This window comes from Cordyceps javanica, chromosome 7, assembly GCF_051103115.1.
Source record: "Cordyceps javanica chromosome 7, complete sequence".
Lineage (NCBI taxonomy): Eukaryota > Fungi > Ascomycota > Sordariomycetes > Hypocreales > Cordycipitaceae > Cordyceps > Cordyceps javanica.
The window spans coordinates 311,601-329,862 of NC_139301.1; the positions used below are offsets into that span (position 1 = coordinate 311,601).

Genomic DNA, 18,262 nt, shown 5'->3' on the forward strand with positions numbered 1-18,262 from the left:
TCGTTAACAACCGCACCGCAAACTACACTCGGTTGACCTCTCAGTTGGTGTTGCGGTCATGAATAGAGAGACCTGCATAAAAGCTGGAGGCAATACAATCTAGCAAGATGCTGCTGCAAGCCGTACATGTCTCGTAGGGGTCTGTGTGCTACCTGCGTGAGCCGAACGCCGTGATGGACTCGGCCGGGGTAGGCTTCCTGGCGGGTTCGTTGGTACCTCAGGAACAGCTTTTGCATAAAGGGTCGGAGATATAAAGTAGCATAACCCAGTTCCCAATCACACTTTAATTGATAGATTACGAAACGTTCGTAGTAATCCTCGATTCAGTCCTAATCTATTCCGCGGCAAGCCTCAGACTTATTTTCCGCTAGGGCATTGAACAAAGCCCCCCGTTGCGGCACCTTCGTGTGTCATGAGGCCGCAGTAATACACCAAAGGGTGTCCGTCCACGCCCTGAGCCTTGCCGTCGTAGTAGAAGACGACGCGCTCGTCGCCGTACTTTTTGTTGCTCTTGCCGCCATTGTACGGCCCGTTCTTGACGAGAGGGTACTCCTGCCTGTGCGGGTCGTTTTCGGGGCAGTGCGCCGGGAAGTGCAGCTTGACACCCTTGCTGTCGTCGTGGTCGAAAGGGTGCGGGTACTTTTTGGCACCGCGGGTCTCTGGCGGACTCAGAAGCCCGAGGTTGACGGCATGCTGGGTGGCGAGGTAGATGTCGTGGCCGTCGTAGGTATTCTTTCCGCACTTGACACTGGCGGACGCGTTCGGGCCGTCCCACTAGAGAGCATTACGGTTAGCCGGTCTGGTCTTGCGGGCAGACAAAAGGTTCAAATACGTCAATGGGGGCGTTTGATGGCTCTGCGCGCTCATCAAGCTCGGAGAAGTCCTCGGCCGGCAGGGCCGTAGAGAGACTGAACAGGACAAAGGAGGCTGCAAGCGTGAATTTCATGGTGGCAGAGAGTCGAACGGTCGTTCATAGAACTATCGAAGTGACTAAGATATGGGATGTTTCTATTTTTTAACAATTGTTTAAGCAGTGCAGCGACGGCTTTATATGTATTGCGTAGACACGGCTTCGGAGATCCACGAGCTTTTAATCCGCACATCCTAGCGCCCGGTTTCCTGTGTAAGATGATTTTCTGGTTTTTTTGTTTTCTGCTCAGCCTGTCCGGCGTTGGACACATTTGTACAGGCTGTCTCAGACAAACTTGCTTCAATGTCGCTGGCAACTACGCTATTGGTCGACCTAGCTAGCTCATGGCCGCGGTGCTGCTTACATTGTGGCCGGCCGGGCACTTCCGAATATGACATTGATGAGCAATTAGACCTGCCGATCTCAGATCAATACCGGATGGGTGATCTGACAACGGAACTTCGGCAGCCTCTGTAAGCCGCTGGCCGGCTGCTCAGCCTGGCGGCGCTGCTATTGTGGGTTTTCTGGAACTACCGGCTCGAGACAGTGTTCACCAGTCGTTTAGCCCGGCTACGGTGAAGCAAGCGAGGCTGCGAGGCTACATACCCAGTCATCCGGCTGCCGGCCTGCCTCGCGCAAGGTACACTATCAGCCGTCTAGGCATACTTTTTGGAATATCCGTGGATCGAAGAGACGACGGGCTGGCCCCACCATGACATCAGCAGGCCTGGTTCCCAGCTCAATCTGCAGCCTAATAACATACTGGAGTTTAAGCATACGTAACGCGAAATGAATCCCCGCCACCATGCATCCCGGGTTCTACAATATCTGTCTCGATTGACTTTATCTCTTGAGAGAAGGAGAAACAACTACTCGTCCTTTGCAATCTAATATAGCATCTCCAGCTTCCATATTGTAGTTTTGCGGCGAGAGACGAGCATTCTACAAGTTCTCACGATGGCTTCCGGCGGTGCGGAAATGACGTGCAAGTCAGTTGACGTTGACCACTTCAATCTCCCTCTCACTAGCGAGTGGTTGGATGCGCACACTGCTCCTGTCGATGGCGAGGCCGAGACTGGCGCGCTCCCTCTCCAAGCAGCCGCGCTCGGGCGGTATCTTCACGGCGAGTCCAACGTCAAGGATACGGTGGCGGCCCTGACCGCCCCGGCGCCAGACGTCTCGGAATCCGAGGCAGACCTGCGCGATCGTGTTTTCGGCATCATCGAGGACGCGCTCTTTGAGCTGTCAGAAAACTACACACCGGCCCTGGTCGCGCTGCTGCGAGAGCTGGATGCCGTTCCGGGAGTCGACGACGCCGGCCGCCCGATCTGGAAGGGGCTCAAGTCGTTTGGCGACTCGTGGTCCGACTCCTGGAAGCAGTCGCACTGGCGCAAGGCGCTGGCCACAAGAGACCGGCTGTCCAGGGAGCTGAGGCGCGACGCGCACGTGCACCGCGCGTACGTCGAGGCCGCCTGCGCCGTCGCGGGCGCGGGAGTCGTCGTCAACGCGCAGGCGGCGGCCCCGGGCAGCGCGGAAGACGGCATCCTCCCGCTCAGCTGGGGGTACGAGTGCCTGTCGGACGCGCTCGAGAGGCAGGAAGATGTGGTCCGGGACTTTGAGATTCCGGCCGCCGCCGTCTGGATCCGCGTCGCCGGCAAACGGCTCGTCGACGGCGCGACGAGGAAGGAGACGAGCTGGGCCCTGGAGAGGGAGGGCAGGCTGTGGCCGCCGGGCCCGATGAGCATCGACCGGTGGCGGTTTTGGCTCAAGAGGCTGGAGGAGGCCAAATCTTTTGGCGGCGCCGCAAGCGAGGCTGCGGAAAGTGCCCTCGCTCATGTGAGAGAGACGGGTCTGCCGGAGTGAGACGGCCACGGGCTGCGAAAAGAATATCACTGCGTTGTGGTAGTTCCAGTATGATCTGAATAGCAAAGCAGCCTAGTATTGACTAGTCTTGTAGCCGCTACTTGATTTTGTAGCTAAGCTAGCTATGAATCGAAACGCCATTTTCTCCAATGAAATCCACTGTCGATATGATTGTAAAAAAGATGACCTTGGCGAGCAGCCATGCCACTGTCATGCATGACGAAATGCTGGGTAATTGAGGCAGCTTCCTATAGTCCCCGCCAGTAGCATTTTGCTTTTCTGGTAACCATCAAGTAGTAGTCGATTGTGGCGGGCATTTTTATTTCTCTCCTGCCTCAACAGCACCGAAGCAGTTGGGTCGCTTGTCGATGCCGAGTCGCGGAAATAAACTTGCATATGAGTTGACGCCACGTTTGTGGGCGGGCGGGAGAGAAAGAGACATTCGACTCAGACAAGCGATATAAGGCGGGGCCTAACTCCGAGTAAAGACCCCGTGCCGCAATACATCTAGTAGAGCTCGGGGTTAAATCGTCCCACTAACTCTACGGAGTATTCGCTGCGACTTCTATCCCTTCTCATACACATACACATTGTGAAAAATAAGACGGGCTCGGTCTCAAGAAATGCGCATGACATGGATGACCAGCGACAAAAAAGGAAGAGAAACAGGAAGCCGGTAAGCTGCTGGCCCTGCCGTGAGCGCAAAGTCCGGTGCGACCGGCGTTCGCCCTGCGCAACCTGCAAGCGGCGCGCCCACACCCATCTGTGCAGGGTCGAAAGTCCGAGTGATCAGCTTTCCGGGCGCGAGACGCAGTCCCTGTCCAAGCTTCCCACGCCTCGACAACGCGATTCCACAGAAAGCAGCCCACATACCACTCAGCCACCGCACCCTACGGCGGTTCGGACTGTCCCGCCCGATGGCGGCGGCGCGGCGACCGGCCGAGCCAGTGCTGCGCCGGGGCCGGGGCCGGGGCCGGGGCCGATTGCGCTGCTGGACGGCGCGTATCGGCGCCTGAAACCAACTCATGAGATCGACGGCACGACCAGAGAAAGGATCTACCTCGGCCGGAACTGCGCGGCGAGCTTTTTTCGGGCGCTCGTCGCTGACCACCATGCGCCGGACCGGCCCCTGTTGCCGAGCAACGTATCCATCGAGTCGGCATTTGGCCTGACGAATCGCACCACGCTGCACCCGTTCGGATCACTCTGGTCCTTTGCCGGAGATGTATCGTTGAAGCACATTCTCGAGTCCCTTCCTGCTGTGGAGGTTTGCCTGAGGTGGGAGCACTTTTTCCTTCTGCACTCAATCATTCCGGGTGTGGTCTCTCGGCTAACTCGTTGTAAATCGATTGCGAAATTTTTAAATACAAAAATTAAAGGTATTATCGCAATTTTGACCAAAATGTACTTCCGTTTTATCCATTTCTGTTAAACTCGCAAGTTTTCGAGAGTCGATTCTGTGACTTTTTGCAGGCGCTGGGCGACGAGGGCATTGCCAAGGCGCTTCAACTAGCTGCCAGCGAGGGCTCCTTTCAGGACGCCGCCTGGTACGGGGTACTTTTTGGCGTCTTGGCATGTGGCTGCCAGTTCTACGATAATGAAGCAGCAAGCGATCGTCTCCTCAAGGCGAGGGTATTCGGTACGCGTGCACGTCCCGAACCAGGCATCCTCTAACATGACTCATATAGTGGCTGCCGCGTTTGAGTGCCTGCGGCTGGCAAATCTATTCGGAATGCCGTCCGAAGCAACAATACAGGCTCTCTTGATGATTGAGCTTGTTATTGCAAATGACGCCAATCCTGGCATGGCATGGAGTCTGATTGGTACGTTTTCCTTGCTGACTCGCCTGCCCGGTCGCGCAGAGTTGCAAGCGTCTTACACGGCACTGTAGGAACGACGGCTCAAAATGCCCAATCCATCGGGCTGCACGTCAATATAAATGACAGCACGGAATGGTGTGCCGCCATCCATCCTCTCTGGAGCGCAATCTGGTTCTTGGACTCTTCCCTATCACTCGCGTTCGGGCGCAGGCCGAGCAGTTTTGTCGCCGGGCTCGACCGGCAGGACCTGCACATTGTCCACGGCGTGACGTTTCCCACCTTTTGCTCCTGGACAGGAGCCATCCACAAGCTGAAGCTGAACTGGCAGCTCGAGCCGCTCCACGAGCTCGGCGCGGGCGACGACGTCCCGTCGTCCACAACGGCACGCTATCTGCAGAGCCTCGCCAATCTCGAGGTCATTCCCCCGTACGGCCCGCGAAGCGGCACCAAGCCCAGCACGATCCACCGGCGCGTCGAGCAGCTGGTGTCGCTGATCCACATCAACCACTGCAGGGCAGAGATACTCCGCGTCTCCGCGCTGTCCTGCGCGCTCGGGGCGGCCCGGCGCGCGGCGCACCTGGAGGACATGATGCGGAGCCTCGACGACCTCGTTGCCGCTTACTGCACGCTGAAGCCGCTGTCGGCGACAATGACCAACTCGTGGCCCATTCTGTATGCCACGATCAGTGCTGCGCTGATCTTGGCCGGGATCCGCAGCGCTTTGGGGGAACCGCCTCCTCCGGTGGTGGCAAGGCTGGTTGGCGTGCTCAGCGAGGACGTCGTGGGTGAGGCCGACGACCACGCCAAGACGATGGGCCGGAACGCGTACGCAGATGGGCTCAGGGTCTTGCGACATTTGACCAGGTCATGAACACATTTTGGTTACGCCTAGCGGTAACGTTTGTAGAATGCAATTATTGGTGCAACTTTGGGGTTGGGCCACTGGTCGACGGCGTGGGCTCGCTATTGTGAGGGAACTAACTGTCCCGCTTGCTATCAGTTTCCCTCGAGACGACAACTGACGCAATAATTTCTACCAACTATCCGAGTTTGGAGTGTCGTCATAGCGTTTTCGGACAAAGGAGGAATTACGATGGCTACGCTTCTGAAATTCTGCTTATGCATTGCACACAGGGCGGCAGCCTTATCACCGAGTCGCCAATCTCTGCGCGCGATCTATATCGTGCACTAAAATATAACCCCGAGATGGCGTCCGCCAGACCCCGGCTCGGAGATTAAGTTTGCATGACGGGAAGCGATGTAATGCGTTTACTCTTTGCCAGAGCGTGCCTGCCAATCTATACTTGCGTCGATGGAGACTCTTGGCGAATACGCTTTGGGATCGCTTTGGCCTTGAATGTTTTGGCGACAACCCTCGGGGTTAAGCCAGGCACACACATACATAGCGACTCCCCAAAGAGTTCAACTACTTAAAACCTGTTCAAGGTCCGCACTCTGCTCTAAAGTTTTGTTTGTTTTTGCAACTTATTCTTACTCCTCATCATTCAAACACGCAACATCTCTCTGGTCCGTCTACAAGTCAGCTTGACCGTGTCCCTTCAAAGTTTCGCCACGTTCACCACGCAAAATCGCACCCATGTCGGACATTGTCGCCAACGGCTGGACTGCTGTCCCCCTCGACCCCAGCAAGCTGTTTGGTGGCAAGCCGTATCGCACTGTGCCCGCGCCTCTGGACCCTTGCGACGTTGTCTGGCCGTCGGACGACCCGCTGGTTGCGGAAATGCAGGCCTACGCGAAGAAGCATCTGTCGCAGGAAATGTACAACCACTCGATGCGAGTGTACTATTTTGGTACGGCAGCCGCGCGCTCACTCACGTCCTTTATAGCAGTGGTTTTTATTTTGCTTTGGTCGTTTCTAAAGAATAGAAGAGGTGGAAACTCAAAAGGAAAAGAAGGAAAAGAAAAGAAAAAAAGAAAATTGCAACGTCTCGCTAACATGCATGGAAATAGCAACCACCATCCTCAAGCAGCAATTTCCGGAATACGCGACGGGCCTGTCGCCGTCGACGCTGGCGCTCGCCTGCCTCCTGCACGACCTGGGCGCGACCGAGGCCAACATGCGGGCGACGCGCATGTCGTTTGACCTGTACGGGGGCGTGCGGGCGCTGTCGGTGCTCGAGTCGGCCGGCGCGGCGCCGGATCAGGCGGCGGCCGTGTGCGAGTGCGTGCTCCGCCACCAGGACCTGGGCGCCGAGGGCGCCATCACCCTGCTGGGCCAGCTGGTGCAGCTCGCGACCGTGTACGACAATGCGGGCGCGCACCCGCTGCTGCCGCTGCCGGCGACGGCGACAGCGACGGCGGCGGGCCCGGGCCCGGGCCCGGGCCTTGGGCTGGCCGCCACCGTCCACGCGGACACGCGCGAGGCCGTCGTGCGCCTGTTTCCGCGCCGCGGCTGGCTCGGCTGCTTCGCGCGCGTCGTCGAGACGGAGACGGCGCTCAAGCCGTGGTGCCACACCACGGCTATCCCGGGCTTTGCGGACACGATCCGCGCCAACGAGCTGATGAGGCCGTACGAGTAAAAAGGGGAGAACCTTGACGGGAGAGCAGACTTGGGAAGAAAGAGGGAAGAAAAAGCGGCTCGTCTTTGGTGGGGATTTGCTGGTACGTGGCTACACAAGATGGTGGATTATTTGGTTGCGATGGACGTGAATGAATGCATAAATAGATTGTATTTCAGTACACATAATCCATCGTTTATATCTCAAGTCTAGAATGTGATGTTTTCAAGACATTGTCCTGGATTGGGCATGTGTCCCCAACTTCAAATTCCATTCGAGTTTGTCTTTTGGCACAACGGCGGGAGCTATGTACATCTACTGCAATACATCTACTGCAAGAAAATTACCGTCTACATCTCTTTTTTTTCCCAATGCTCCTCAACTCCCCGCCTCATTCTCATCTGGGTATCTCAACAAAACCATCAAACTTTGCCTCTTCCATTTCCCCGCACCGCCCCTCCTTTCCCTGACCGTCTACCCCGTTATAGAGACGATGTCTTGTCCCCGCCGACGACATCCTCCAAAAAGTTGCGGGCAAAGCGCGAGCACTGCTCAAACGCGCGCTTGAAGCCCGCGTCGCCGCCGTAGTAGGGGTCGCTGACGACCTCGGCCTTGCCGGTGCCGCTGTACTCGCCAAACAGCAGGACGCGGGCCTTGGCGTCGGGGTTGCCGCGCTGCAGGCGGACGAGGTCGGCCAGGTTGGAGCGGTCCATGGCGAAGATGTAGTCAAACTTGTCAAAGTCGGACGTGGCAAACTGCAAAACGACGGGGAGGGGTTTGGTCAGCAGTAGTACACGGAAAGATGGCAACGCAGAGGAAGGGGTGCAAGATGTATATATATATATACAACGTACCCGTCGAGCAGCATGCTCATAATCGGTAATGCCATTGTCCTCGAGCGTCGCCATGGTGCGGTCGTCGGGCGACTCACCCGTGTGGTACGCCGCTATTTTCATGGAGGGGTAAAAGTAGAAATCGTCAGCCAAAACAGGACAGGGAAAAGAAAAAAAAATAGCAACTCCTGACGGAAAATCTCACCTGTACCGCACGAGTCGACACGGCCAATCTTGTCCTTCCACTCGGGCTTCTGCGCTAGGTGGCGGAAGATGCCCTCGGCCATGGTCGAGCGGCAAATGTTGCCCAGGCAGACGAAGAGGACGGCCGTCTTTTCGGGCATGATTTTTTTTTTCTTTTTCCTTTGTTTGACGTTGCGTCTGAAAATTGCAGAATTATGCGAGATGAAAAGAGTGTTTACAAAAAAAGGCCAAAAAAAAAAAGCTTGACAAGTGCAGCCGCAAGATTGGGCGGTTGTTTTGTTTGGTGCAATCGGCAAGTTTGAATCTCGGCAGCTGTCCGAATACGTCAAGGTAATTACTCCGTAGGTCAACTACCTTAGTTAGCAGCAGTAGGGAAGGATGGAGCTTCGCGGGGGGGAGGGGGAGGAGAGGTCACACATCTACTCCGTACGTGAGCTTCTTCTCCCTTGGCTTTGTACGAAAATTGGCCAATGGATGATTTTTTTTTTTTCCCTCGTCTCCCTCTCCCTTGGCCAGCCCGACTATCCTTGGCCCTGCCTCATCCACCGCCTCTACTGGTAGTAACAAGACAGGTTTGTAGAGTCAATGCATAGGTAGTTACGGAGTAGTTACTACTGGTAGGCGCGGCCTTTTTCTGCTCCGCTCCAACTACCCGCTTCAGACGGTGAGCCGCTCGCGCTCTGCTTGGTTACACGTCGATTCAAAGCTCACCCCTGCATTCATCATGAGCACGAGTCCAACGGGGCAAAGCAGCATCACTACACAATGCAAACGTCCATGACATGGTCGGACAACCATTGGCTGGCTTACGATGGGCCGTCTGCCACTTGTCGTTCAATGCAAACCCTGCTGCTGGTCATGGACACGGTACAGCGGCAGACACACGGCAACGGCACTGATAACTTTGGACTCCTTGAATCATTCATAGATACTTTTTGGCTTTACTCAATACAAGAGAGGGGATGCTGCACAACGCATGCTGCAGCTATACACGGTTTTCTTCCTTGGCATGGCTGGCACCCCCACGGCCGGCCACCTCGGAGCCCCTCGTCATGATCCCAGGCACGACATAGAAGGGAAAAGCAGAAAACGAAAAACAAAAACGCCGTGCTGAAATAAGAAAGGGGGGTTGGTGTACAATATGGATACAGGATCCGTCATAAACAGCTGTTGTTTTCAACGGCTGTGCCGACACAAGCCAGTTTCCCTCGTGTGCCCGCGTCGTCATGTTATACATGTATCGGTGTCAGGTCGTCTACAAGGCCAGCTGCTGACGCTGCCGCTCGCGGCGGATGGCCTCGAGAACGCCCAGCACGCCGTTGTTGCGGATGCGCTCCAGTACCATCTTCATGCCGTCACGGCTCTTGCCTAGCTGCGCTTGCGTCTTGGTCGACGCCATCGTCTCGATGCTGCGCTGGATGCCCTTGGTTCCCCAGCCACCAATGATGCCCGAGAACCAGCCGTCTTCTGCCGTCGCCTGCCCGAGCTTGCCCCGAAGCTTCTCGCCCAGGTGCGACTTGAAAATCACCGACGTCTTGACGTCCGTCTCGAGCGTCGGGGTCCGGCCGGCCGCCTCGCTGGGGATGCTAAAGTCCTGCTTCTCCACCACCGACAGCACGCCCACAAAGTTGAGGTTGCGGCTTTCGGTGCGCATCCAGCCCTCTTTGATATCGACGACACTCGTCTCGAGAATGTACGACGCCTTGTCGCCGGCGCCGCCACCCGTCACGCTCGCTGGCAGCAGCTTGTAGACGGCGGCCGGCATCCGGCTCTTCTTCAGGTGGATCCGGGTCGTGTGCAGTCGCTGAGTGACGGGGTCGACATGGCTGGAGATGGTATCGGTGCTGAGGACGTGGGCAGCGAAGGGGTTGAGGTTGGGCGATGAGTAGCGGAGGAAGTAGGCGAGGGTGACGGTCGGGAAGGGATGCGCGTAGCTGTGGTTGGTAGAATGTTGGAGCACCATTGTTTCCGAGGCGCGTCAATTGCTCCCGTCGACAATGTGAGCAAGTAAACTGTCAGGATTCGAGTGGTTGGCGTGCGTGGCCTAGTGTTTGTGGCGTTGCTGGTTGCCCGTGAGCAGGTTCGGCTCAGTCGGGACAGCCCATGGAAGGGGGAAGAAGAAAAATCACGAGACCAGTCGAGAGTCTGTCAAGAAAGGGAAATGAAACAGGCAGAGATGTGGAAATAGAATCAGATGAAACGCAGAGGATGACGGGCTGCGAGAGATGATGAATGAAGAATGGGCAAAGGAGGGGGGGAGATGGAGGGTGGTGTGCTCCAAAGCCTCTGCACAAGAAGAGGAGGAGGAGGTGATGCCAATTGCAGCTGGAGAGAGAGGCGAATTTTCTCCTGGCTAGGCTCCTTCTCTTTTTTTGCTGCCAAATGTCCGAGGTCCTGATTGGTCTGCGGTGCGGGACCAGCTGTCAGAGCTTCTGATTGGCCCAGACTGCGGGGCAAATAGTCCGGGGTTGGGCAGCGACACGTGATTCGTTGCTAGAAATGAGACGACACGGCCGAGACAGTGGCCAGACTTGTGCAGCACAATGCGCTAACCTGCAAGTAAACATGTATGACGAGGATTGGAGGGGTAGGAATCCGAGCCGTTCATACCACTGCGCAGGCCGTCGTCTGAATGATGCCTAGTATGAGCAATTTTTCCATCTCATGCACCCGCATCCTGTTTCTGCAAGCGAGGTGGGCACCTGGGTAGGCGTAGAGGACGTCTATTTGAATGTTTTTGTATGACCCTAACCCTAACCCTGACAACACCAAACCAAGCCCAATGCATATAGCGTGGCTGATATAGAGTCTCAGTATTATGAAGGCAAGATTACGACAAGGCAAGATCTCAAGATAGATACCTGGTCATGATCCGTCTATCATCGAGAACACATCAGGTGCGTTTTAAAAAGGGATCCTTGGGCTCTCTTGTCTTCTTCTTCTTCTTCTTCTTCTTCTTCTTCTTCTTCTCCTTCTTCTTCTCCTTCTTCTTCTTCTTCTTCTTCTATTTCATTACTGGGATGCGATCCATGACTGCCATCTTAAACCACCTACATCCAGTCCGCCCTTCCGACAGGGCAGCGTCATCTGAAACCCCTCCTTCCAGACATGCGAGGGTCGCTTCCATATAGCTCGTTCCCATGGCGATGCCAAGCTGCGAGACCCTGCTCTGAATGACCTCGGTGCGAAACTCGTCGTCCGACATGTTCTGGAAGCGCGGCGACTCCGTCACCTTTGACAGCGTGCTCCAGAGTCCAATCTCCAGCAGCATCATGCCCACGGAATAGTAGTCAAACTCCTCTCTGTAGCGGTCCTGGTGGGCGAGATACTCTGGATGCTGGTAGTTGCGGAGCTGGCCGGCGTCGTCCGGCCCGCTCGTGAAGGCGTCGGGACGGTTTTGGCGGCTGCTCCCGAAGCCCAGGATGCGCGGCTCCGTGGCCCGTTTGGCGTTTGGCGTCCCCTCCCGCGGACAGAAGAGCACGTTCATCGAGTGGAGATTGCGATGTAGCCATCCCACCTGATGGAACGTGTAGACGCACCGGCAAATGTCCGCGGCCAGGCGGAACCGCTGCTCGAGGAGGGGTCGGTACAGGCCTTTTGGCGCCCGGAGCAGCTGGTGCAAGGTGACTGGCTGCACGCCAGCGCCCGGAACGTTGTAGACGAAGCCGAAGGCGTGGCGTGACGGATCGTGAAATATGCCTTTGCAAGACAGACTGCCGGGGATCTTGGCTGTGCTTTCGGCGTGGAGGAGGCTGGCCACGGAAGACAGCCGACGACGAAGCTCCGGCCCAATGTCCTTATCGGCCCACACATCCCTATATCTCAACCACTCGACGACTACCTTCTCTGACGTCTTTTCCAGCACGGCGGTGCTGTGGATATCGATGTCAGCGCCCACGCTTACAGCTTTTGCGTCCAACATGAGATGCTCATTCTCGATCAAAGAGCCCTCATTTGAGAGGATTGTAAGGCGTTTGACCGCAACCAGAGTTCCTACATCTTGGCCACCTGCGTTGATGACAGCCTCGGACAGCCCGTGTAACTGCGGCGCATCGTTGCTCTCCAATACTAGCTCCACCATGCGTTCCTGGGCCAAAGAGCGGTAGTCGGACGGGAGCGCCTCGAGTAGCCTCGCGTGATGATACTGGAGGATCGTCCGCCGCCGTGGTTGCCCGTCGCCGCTGCCCAGCGCGATGCAGCGCAACTCCTCCAGAGCCTGGATTGTTTTGCAAAAGTCGAAGTCAACCTTGTCGAGCATATTTTGCTTCACCTCGTTGAGCAGCCGATCGAATGCAAAGAACCAACTGCGGAACCGCATGTCATCCAGCAGGCCATCGATGCTTTTGCGGTTCGCATCGGGGCAGCTGTCCAGGACTTGGCTGACAGCGCCAGCCAATGATGACACTGCTATGGCACGGAGCACGGTCAATACTCGGCTCGAGTTGGGGCGCCGGCTCGGGTCCATGGAAAGCATCTCGCGAATCAAATCAACCAAGTGTGCGCAGACTGGCCCGGCAGATTGTCGCAGTTTGTCCAGCCAGGAGCTCACTCCCGGGTTCGGAACCCCTGGCCCGCAATGAAAACGAAGCCACTCAATGCCGGACGCGACCTGAACCTTTCTGTCCGATCGAAACTGCTCCACGCCATTCGGCCCGAGGACACTATGCGTCAAAACTTCGGACAGGATACAGCCAAAGGACCAGATATCGCTAGCCCTATTGATCTTTTGGGATTGGACCTGGTCGCCATCCAAGGTCTGGCATTCCGGCGCGGTATAAAAGCCGCGAACGTCCTTAAAAGTGGTCAAGGAACCTTGCTCCGCGCTCCTGAAGCTGGACAGGCCAAAGTCTGCAAGTAGAAATGTCTTGCCGTGGATCAAAATGTTTCGAGGAGCAAGATCGTGGTGGCATCCGGATAGGCTGAGATCAAGTACCTGTGAAGTAAAGTTGTGCAGAGCGTCAATTGCTGAAGCCAAGTCCACCAGTGCCAGCCACGTTTGCGACCCCTCTAGCCCTGCCGTGCCTTGTTTCCCATTGAGAAGGTCCATTAGTGTTCCACCGTCGGCAAAGGCAAAGATCAGATTGTATCTGTCCCGGTATAGATAAGAGCAATATAATTGAACAATGTTGGGATGGTTCAAATGTGTAAGAAGGGAGAGGTTTTCCAGTTCTTTATTGAAGACAGTCATGTCTATATCCTTTCCACATTCGATTTGCTTTCGTATCACCTATAAAAGAAGACTTTGCATTAGAGGTGCCATTGTGTGTTTTATTAGGGAGTGTTTTGGGGACACTGACTATATCCCCTTCCAACGGCAGCTGGTGGCAGTCGGGATGTAGTCTCATCTTCCATACGGTACCCATAGATCCGCGGCCGATGGATTCCTCGCTGAGAAAAGGCAATATAATCTCCTTGTCTAGCCTACGCGCAATCATGTGCCGCTGTAAGACGGGAATGACAAACATCCATTGCTTCTCAAGAAACCGCCGAACCGTCAGGCTTGTCGGCCCTTGCTCCAAGACTCTCTGCACTAGTTCCGGGGTGTATGGTAGGCGATCATCAGGCCAAGATCGTTGGAGCGAGTCACGCTGGAAGAAGTGGGAGATGGCCGCGCCGCGGCCGATCAAGACTAGGATCGCGAAACATTTTCGCGCTCCCCGCAGAATAGAGCCGGTCAGATACATAATCTCCTGGGCCGGAATCTGGAGCTCGTGCAACGCCCGCCTGACGCGCGACTCGCAGACAAGATGGTGCAGAGCGGCTTCTGGGACAAAATGATGGCCTTCAAAATTTTCATTGGCGAAATAAATATCGTCTATGCCGTCTTTAAGCTCCTCCATGGTGGCTGCCGCTTTGCCAGCGAAACAATCGTGTGCTGTGCTGTAGATCCAAGCAGCTCACCGAACCGATCATGTTTTGGTCTCACAAACTCATTTGGCTTGAATAGATTCGATTTCGCTCTATTTGTGTGAGCACACATTTCGACTCGCCACTTTCACACCGGCAACGCACCTCTGTCAACGGAGTGGGCACGCTTATTTTGTAGTCTTCGTCATTCTCCTACAACGACAAGGCGTCAAGATCAGCCAAAGAACATTCCTTGTGATAATGCTATAGACGTACTTGTATAGCGAAATTGCCTGCCCCAAATTTCGTTGTCAGCAAACGTTGAAGGTCACCTAGCTTAATATAGCGATTTGCAATGATCTGTGGCGCCATGCTACTGACCACGTTGAACCCGAATGTCAAGGATGAACTGCGAGCGATAAACTACCGAGTGTTTTAAGCTGCTTTATAGTCAGGCTCCGGCACAAGGATCGGATGGCAACTTCCCCGCCCATTGTCCGGCTGCCTAACCCCGCCGCAGATGCCAATGGCTGTCAGCCACGTCATTGTCCGTCTCACTGCTCGCATACTGGCACGTGGGTGAGGCGGATTTCTTTGCAACAATTTTTTTTTTGACTGAACAAGTTTTCAATACGCCTGCAGCCTACTATCACGGCAAGGTGCAACTTATTGAATCGCCCCAGGTCGTCTACTCAACACACCCCACTCGCGCATCCATCATTGTGGCTCTTCACCCTAATAATGGAGCCCATTAAATGCAAAGATGACCGCATCATAGGCGATGCAAGTCTGCTGAATACAGACTGCTATGCTCCGAACGGAGAGGACCGAGATTTCTGGTACGACGTGCTGAGTAGAGAATCGACTAGATTGTTTCGGGCTCATGGAGGTGGTGTTGATGTTTTGCGTTCGGCACAAGAAGATGGTGAGTGGCAGGCGCTCAAAGTCTTGCTCATGTTTTAACAGAAATGACCAACAAGGGCTCTCGCAGACGCTTACCCATCGACTTTTCATCCCAAGCGATGAAATTGTAACAAAGGGAGTTCAACGGGTGAGGGCGTTCTCAGTTGTTTCGAGTGCTTTTGACCAAGCTAAGGATAGCATTCAAGTATTTGGGAGGAAGTACGTGGCAGCATTTAGTATTGTAGGTCTCCCGATGTCTCAAAATGTGAGCAGAGTTTCTCATACCCTCATTACAGCATCGCGCATTCGGCGTTCTCGTGGAGTCAACTCTCCATCACTGAAGCAGCATTTCGAAGGGTACTAGATGATTTACACATCTTTACACCATTTCTGCGTCTCGCTCCTACGTTTGGCGCGAGAACGAATGACAAGGAACGGACAAACGACTGCCTGTACTGTCGTGTCCAGTCGTCCTCCAGTTACGGTACGTCGGTGTGAGAAATGTCTTTGGTAGCTACTTTGTACTGAGAAGAGAAAATCGAGAATTTTGCTACAATATTCGCTACTTTGAGCTGAACGGGCGGCAGCGCGGAAACCCGTGGTCACTAAGGCAGACTGGCGTGTACCAGAGACGGCTATCCAGCCAGCGATCCGTATGGTTTCTGCTCAACTACTCTGACTATATGGAGACACGGATATCAAAGGCGCTCGAGGATGAGAGCAGCAACGCTATGCAGGATTGTGATGCATCTTCTCTCCGACCACACTTGTTTATCATGTCTGCAGCGGTACGAAATTGGGGACTATATATTGAATCGCTGCGCCAAACGGTCATGACCATTGTAAGATGAAACCAACTTTGGCAGAGGCTCTCACTTATTGCGACTAATTATCAATAGGAAGAAAAAGTATATTCATCTTCTGTCGATACCGTCTGCCAAGACGACTATGCTCTTCTCTTCAAGGACGTCCAGAAACTGGCTTTACTTGGCGACAAGCTCGTCATGGCCAAGACCGTGATCACAGGGCAGCGTGGTGTACTTTCCAAGTGTAGTGACTTGCACGGAACTTTGCTCCAAAGTTTGTCAGGGCGGTGCGACTGCAGTATGGCAGCTACACTTGGGATGCTTGAGGCGGATCTTCAGTACCATTACAATGAAGTTGTCAACTTGGAAAAGACGTCTTCAATGATGACACAAATAGTATGGTGCGCATGAGCCTCCAAGTTCCGACCTTTTAACTTACATCATGACAGCTTTCCGCCATACTGCAAAATCGAGCAAACGACAAGCTGCAGGCGTCCGTAGCTGTCATGCACACGAGCGTCGTTAGCCTGCAGCTTCAATCCGAACAGACTTGCCAGGACACGGCCAACTTGCTGAGGCTCTCCAGTGAGGGTGTAAAAGATGCTACCATCGTCAAGATACTGGCTCAGACAGCAACCTTGTTCCTTCCAGCATCACTCATAGCCGTATGTGCATCTCCGTATTACCGCGTGAGGGAAAAGCTAACAACAAAGACAAGTCCATCTTCAGTTCTACGGTATTTGGCGGTTCTGGGAACAAATCATATGTTGGTCTTTATTTTGCAATCACAGTCCCGCTTTTGGTAGCAACTGTGGTGTTTCTGTTCATGTTAGAGAGAGGCCTTCCCAGAGCAAGACAATGACAAGAAGTAGCTAGTCGGAGGCGTGGACATGAGTCATCGCGGATCTCTGATTGGGCGTCTTAGACGTAGGTTATTCGTGATGGTAGTCATAAATGGAGGTTCATCACTAAACCAAAGCCAAGGCTCACTTGCACAAAATAGCACGCTGTCGAACAGCTGCTTTCCAGTCGAACAATTCCTGTGCTCGGTCCTGAGCCTCACCACGCTCAGATTCTTCCCTGTCAATCCTGCGGTATCTGTCACGTGGCTAATTCGCGCACATCTTCCCCATATAGAAGCCCAATGGGTGCCCGATGATCCGCTGCCTGCTGGGCGCTTGTTCTTTTCAATGACTTTAATCGTCCAGTGTTGTAGCCTACGAAACCTTCCGCTCAAAAGCTCCCGGCAGAATTGTTGCTATTCTCCTGCGAACAATGTCAACCTACTACAGAGAAACCTATGACTTGCATTGGAAATCTACACCAGGTGCAGAAGTGTCTAAATCCGAGGCGGACGCAGAGAAATTCAATTTTCTATCTTTTCTTGCCACAGCTCAGGCACTAGAAATACAATTCCTACCCATTGCGTGGGATGCAAGTGGAACAATCGGCGGCGGTGGAACTTCCTTTGTCCATCAGATCCTTGTCAATGCGAACACAAGCTTTGCTTTCAAGACCTGTTATAAGCAGAATAAAACAGAGGCGCAGATATTCCGAGCTCTGATCACCGAAATCGCCATCTTGAGCCAACCATTTGTGCGGGATCACGCCAATATTGTGCAGCTGCATGCTATTAGCTGGGATATTTCCCGCGAAGATGACAAGCCGTGGCCGGTTCTGGTATTTGAAAAATCACATCTAGGGGACTTGTATCACTTCGCAAGGCATGGCGGGCGGGATATGACACTCGAAGAGCGGCTCTCATTTTGCGCGGACATTGGGAAAGCAATTGTCGACATGCACTCTAATCGTGAGTCTAACCTCCACTGTGATGAGCTGCACTAAAAAAACTAAAGACATCATACACGGGGACTTGAAACCGGAAAACGTACTCGTCTTCAAAGATGATAGCGGGAGATACAGCGCAAGGGTTATAGACTTTGGCTTCTCCACAAGATACGCGGACGAAGACCAGCTTCTCACTCTGCCTAGATCGGAGCCGTGGAATGCGCCAGAAAACAATGGTCATGTTGATAGCTGGACTCCTAGGCGGGCCGTCAAAGCAGATCTGTATTGTTTCGGTGTGCTCTGCTTCTGGCTTCTCTTTGAGCCACTCCTTTGCCGAACAACAGCATCGTCCCAGACTGAAAAGGGGTCTACATATGCGCTGCGCTCGATGAGGCGGGACCTTTTGAGACATGCTCAGGATCTGTTGAAGTCGGAAACAGCCTTCAAGGTCAACATGAGAACAGGTATAAGCGAATTCTTCACTTCGAGTCTAAGTCAAGATCCAGAGAAGCGAGCAATTGATTGCATACAGCGCTTTCTATCAATATTAGACCCAGAATGGTAAGCTCGACTCGCTCGACAGATGTCACCTTAATTTTAACGACGGAGAAGGATCAATGGTCGTGCTATAGCCCCGACAAACTTGGATGTTTCTGATCTGAGCAGTCTAAGCGATCAATTTGATGTACAGTCCAGCTATCGCCATCCTATTCAACCCCTTTTTCTAATAGTTTCTAGATAACCCGATCTATTTACGACTTTTACCGAT

At 54.1% G+C, this 18,262-nt stretch overlaps 7 protein-coding genes across 7 annotated transcripts; 3 read left to right on the forward strand and 4 right to left on the reverse strand.

Moving 5' to 3' along the window:
• Positions 1-357: 357 nt before the first annotated feature.
• On the reverse strand, positions 358-946 carry V2A60_009618 (uncharacterized protein; the record flags this gene model as incomplete). The annotated part of the gene is made up of 2 exons (XM_083260883.1): positions 358-774; positions 833-946. 2 exons carry the CDS (start codon positions 944-946, stop codon positions 358-360), a joined length of 531 nt encoding a protein of 176 aa, XP_083117009.1.
• A 921-nt stretch (positions 947-1,867) lies between these two features.
• V2A60_009619 (uncharacterized protein) lies at positions 1,868-5,464 on the forward strand (the record flags this gene model as incomplete). Its single annotated transcript, XM_083260884.1, has 5 exons — positions 1,868-2,769; positions 3,545-4,040; positions 4,247-4,412; positions 4,462-4,596; positions 4,665-5,464. The coding sequence occupies 5 exons, from the start codon at positions 1,868-1,870 to the stop codon at positions 5,462-5,464; spliced, it is 2,499 nt and encodes an 832-aa protein (XP_083117010.1).
• Positions 5,465-6,190: 726 nt separating this feature from the next.
• On the forward strand, positions 6,191-7,133 carry V2A60_009620 (uncharacterized protein; the record flags this gene model as incomplete). Its single annotated transcript, XM_083260885.1, has 2 exons — positions 6,191-6,404; positions 6,565-7,133. 2 exons carry the CDS (start codon positions 6,191-6,193, stop codon positions 7,131-7,133), a joined length of 783 nt encoding a protein of 260 aa, XP_083117011.1.
• A 461-nt stretch (positions 7,134-7,594) lies between these two features.
• V2A60_009621 (tyrosine protein phosphatase LTP1) lies at positions 7,595-8,289 on the reverse strand (the record flags this gene model as incomplete). Its single annotated transcript, XM_083260886.1, has 3 exons — positions 7,595-7,867; positions 7,967-8,058; positions 8,151-8,289. 3 exons carry the CDS (start codon positions 8,287-8,289, stop codon positions 7,595-7,597), a joined length of 504 nt encoding a protein of 167 aa, XP_083117012.1.
• Positions 8,290-9,404: 1,115 nt separating this feature from the next.
• V2A60_009622 (uncharacterized protein) lies at positions 9,405-10,112 on the reverse strand (the record flags this gene model as incomplete). Its single annotated transcript, XM_083260887.1, has 1 exon — positions 9,405-10,112. The coding sequence occupies one exon, from the start codon at positions 10,110-10,112 to the stop codon at positions 9,405-9,407; it is 708 nt and encodes a 235-aa protein (XP_083117013.1).
• A 1,041-nt stretch (positions 10,113-11,153) lies between these two features.
• On the reverse strand, positions 11,154-13,989 carry V2A60_009623 (uncharacterized protein; the record flags this gene model as incomplete). The annotated part of the gene is made up of 2 exons (XM_083260888.1): positions 11,154-13,376; positions 13,447-13,989. The coding sequence occupies 2 exons, from the start codon at positions 13,987-13,989 to the stop codon at positions 11,154-11,156; spliced, it is 2,766 nt and encodes a 921-aa protein (XP_083117014.1).
• A 1,686-nt stretch (positions 13,990-15,675) lies between these two features.
• V2A60_009624 (protein kinase family protein) lies at positions 15,676-18,058 on the forward strand (the record flags this gene model as incomplete). Its single annotated transcript, XM_083260889.1, has 5 exons — positions 15,676-15,741; positions 15,799-16,101; positions 16,155-16,290; positions 16,922-17,515; positions 17,562-18,058. The coding sequence occupies 5 exons, from the start codon at positions 15,676-15,678 to the stop codon at positions 18,056-18,058; spliced, it is 1,596 nt and encodes a 531-aa protein (XP_083117015.1).
• Between the last annotated feature and the right edge of the window lie 204 nt (positions 18,059-18,262).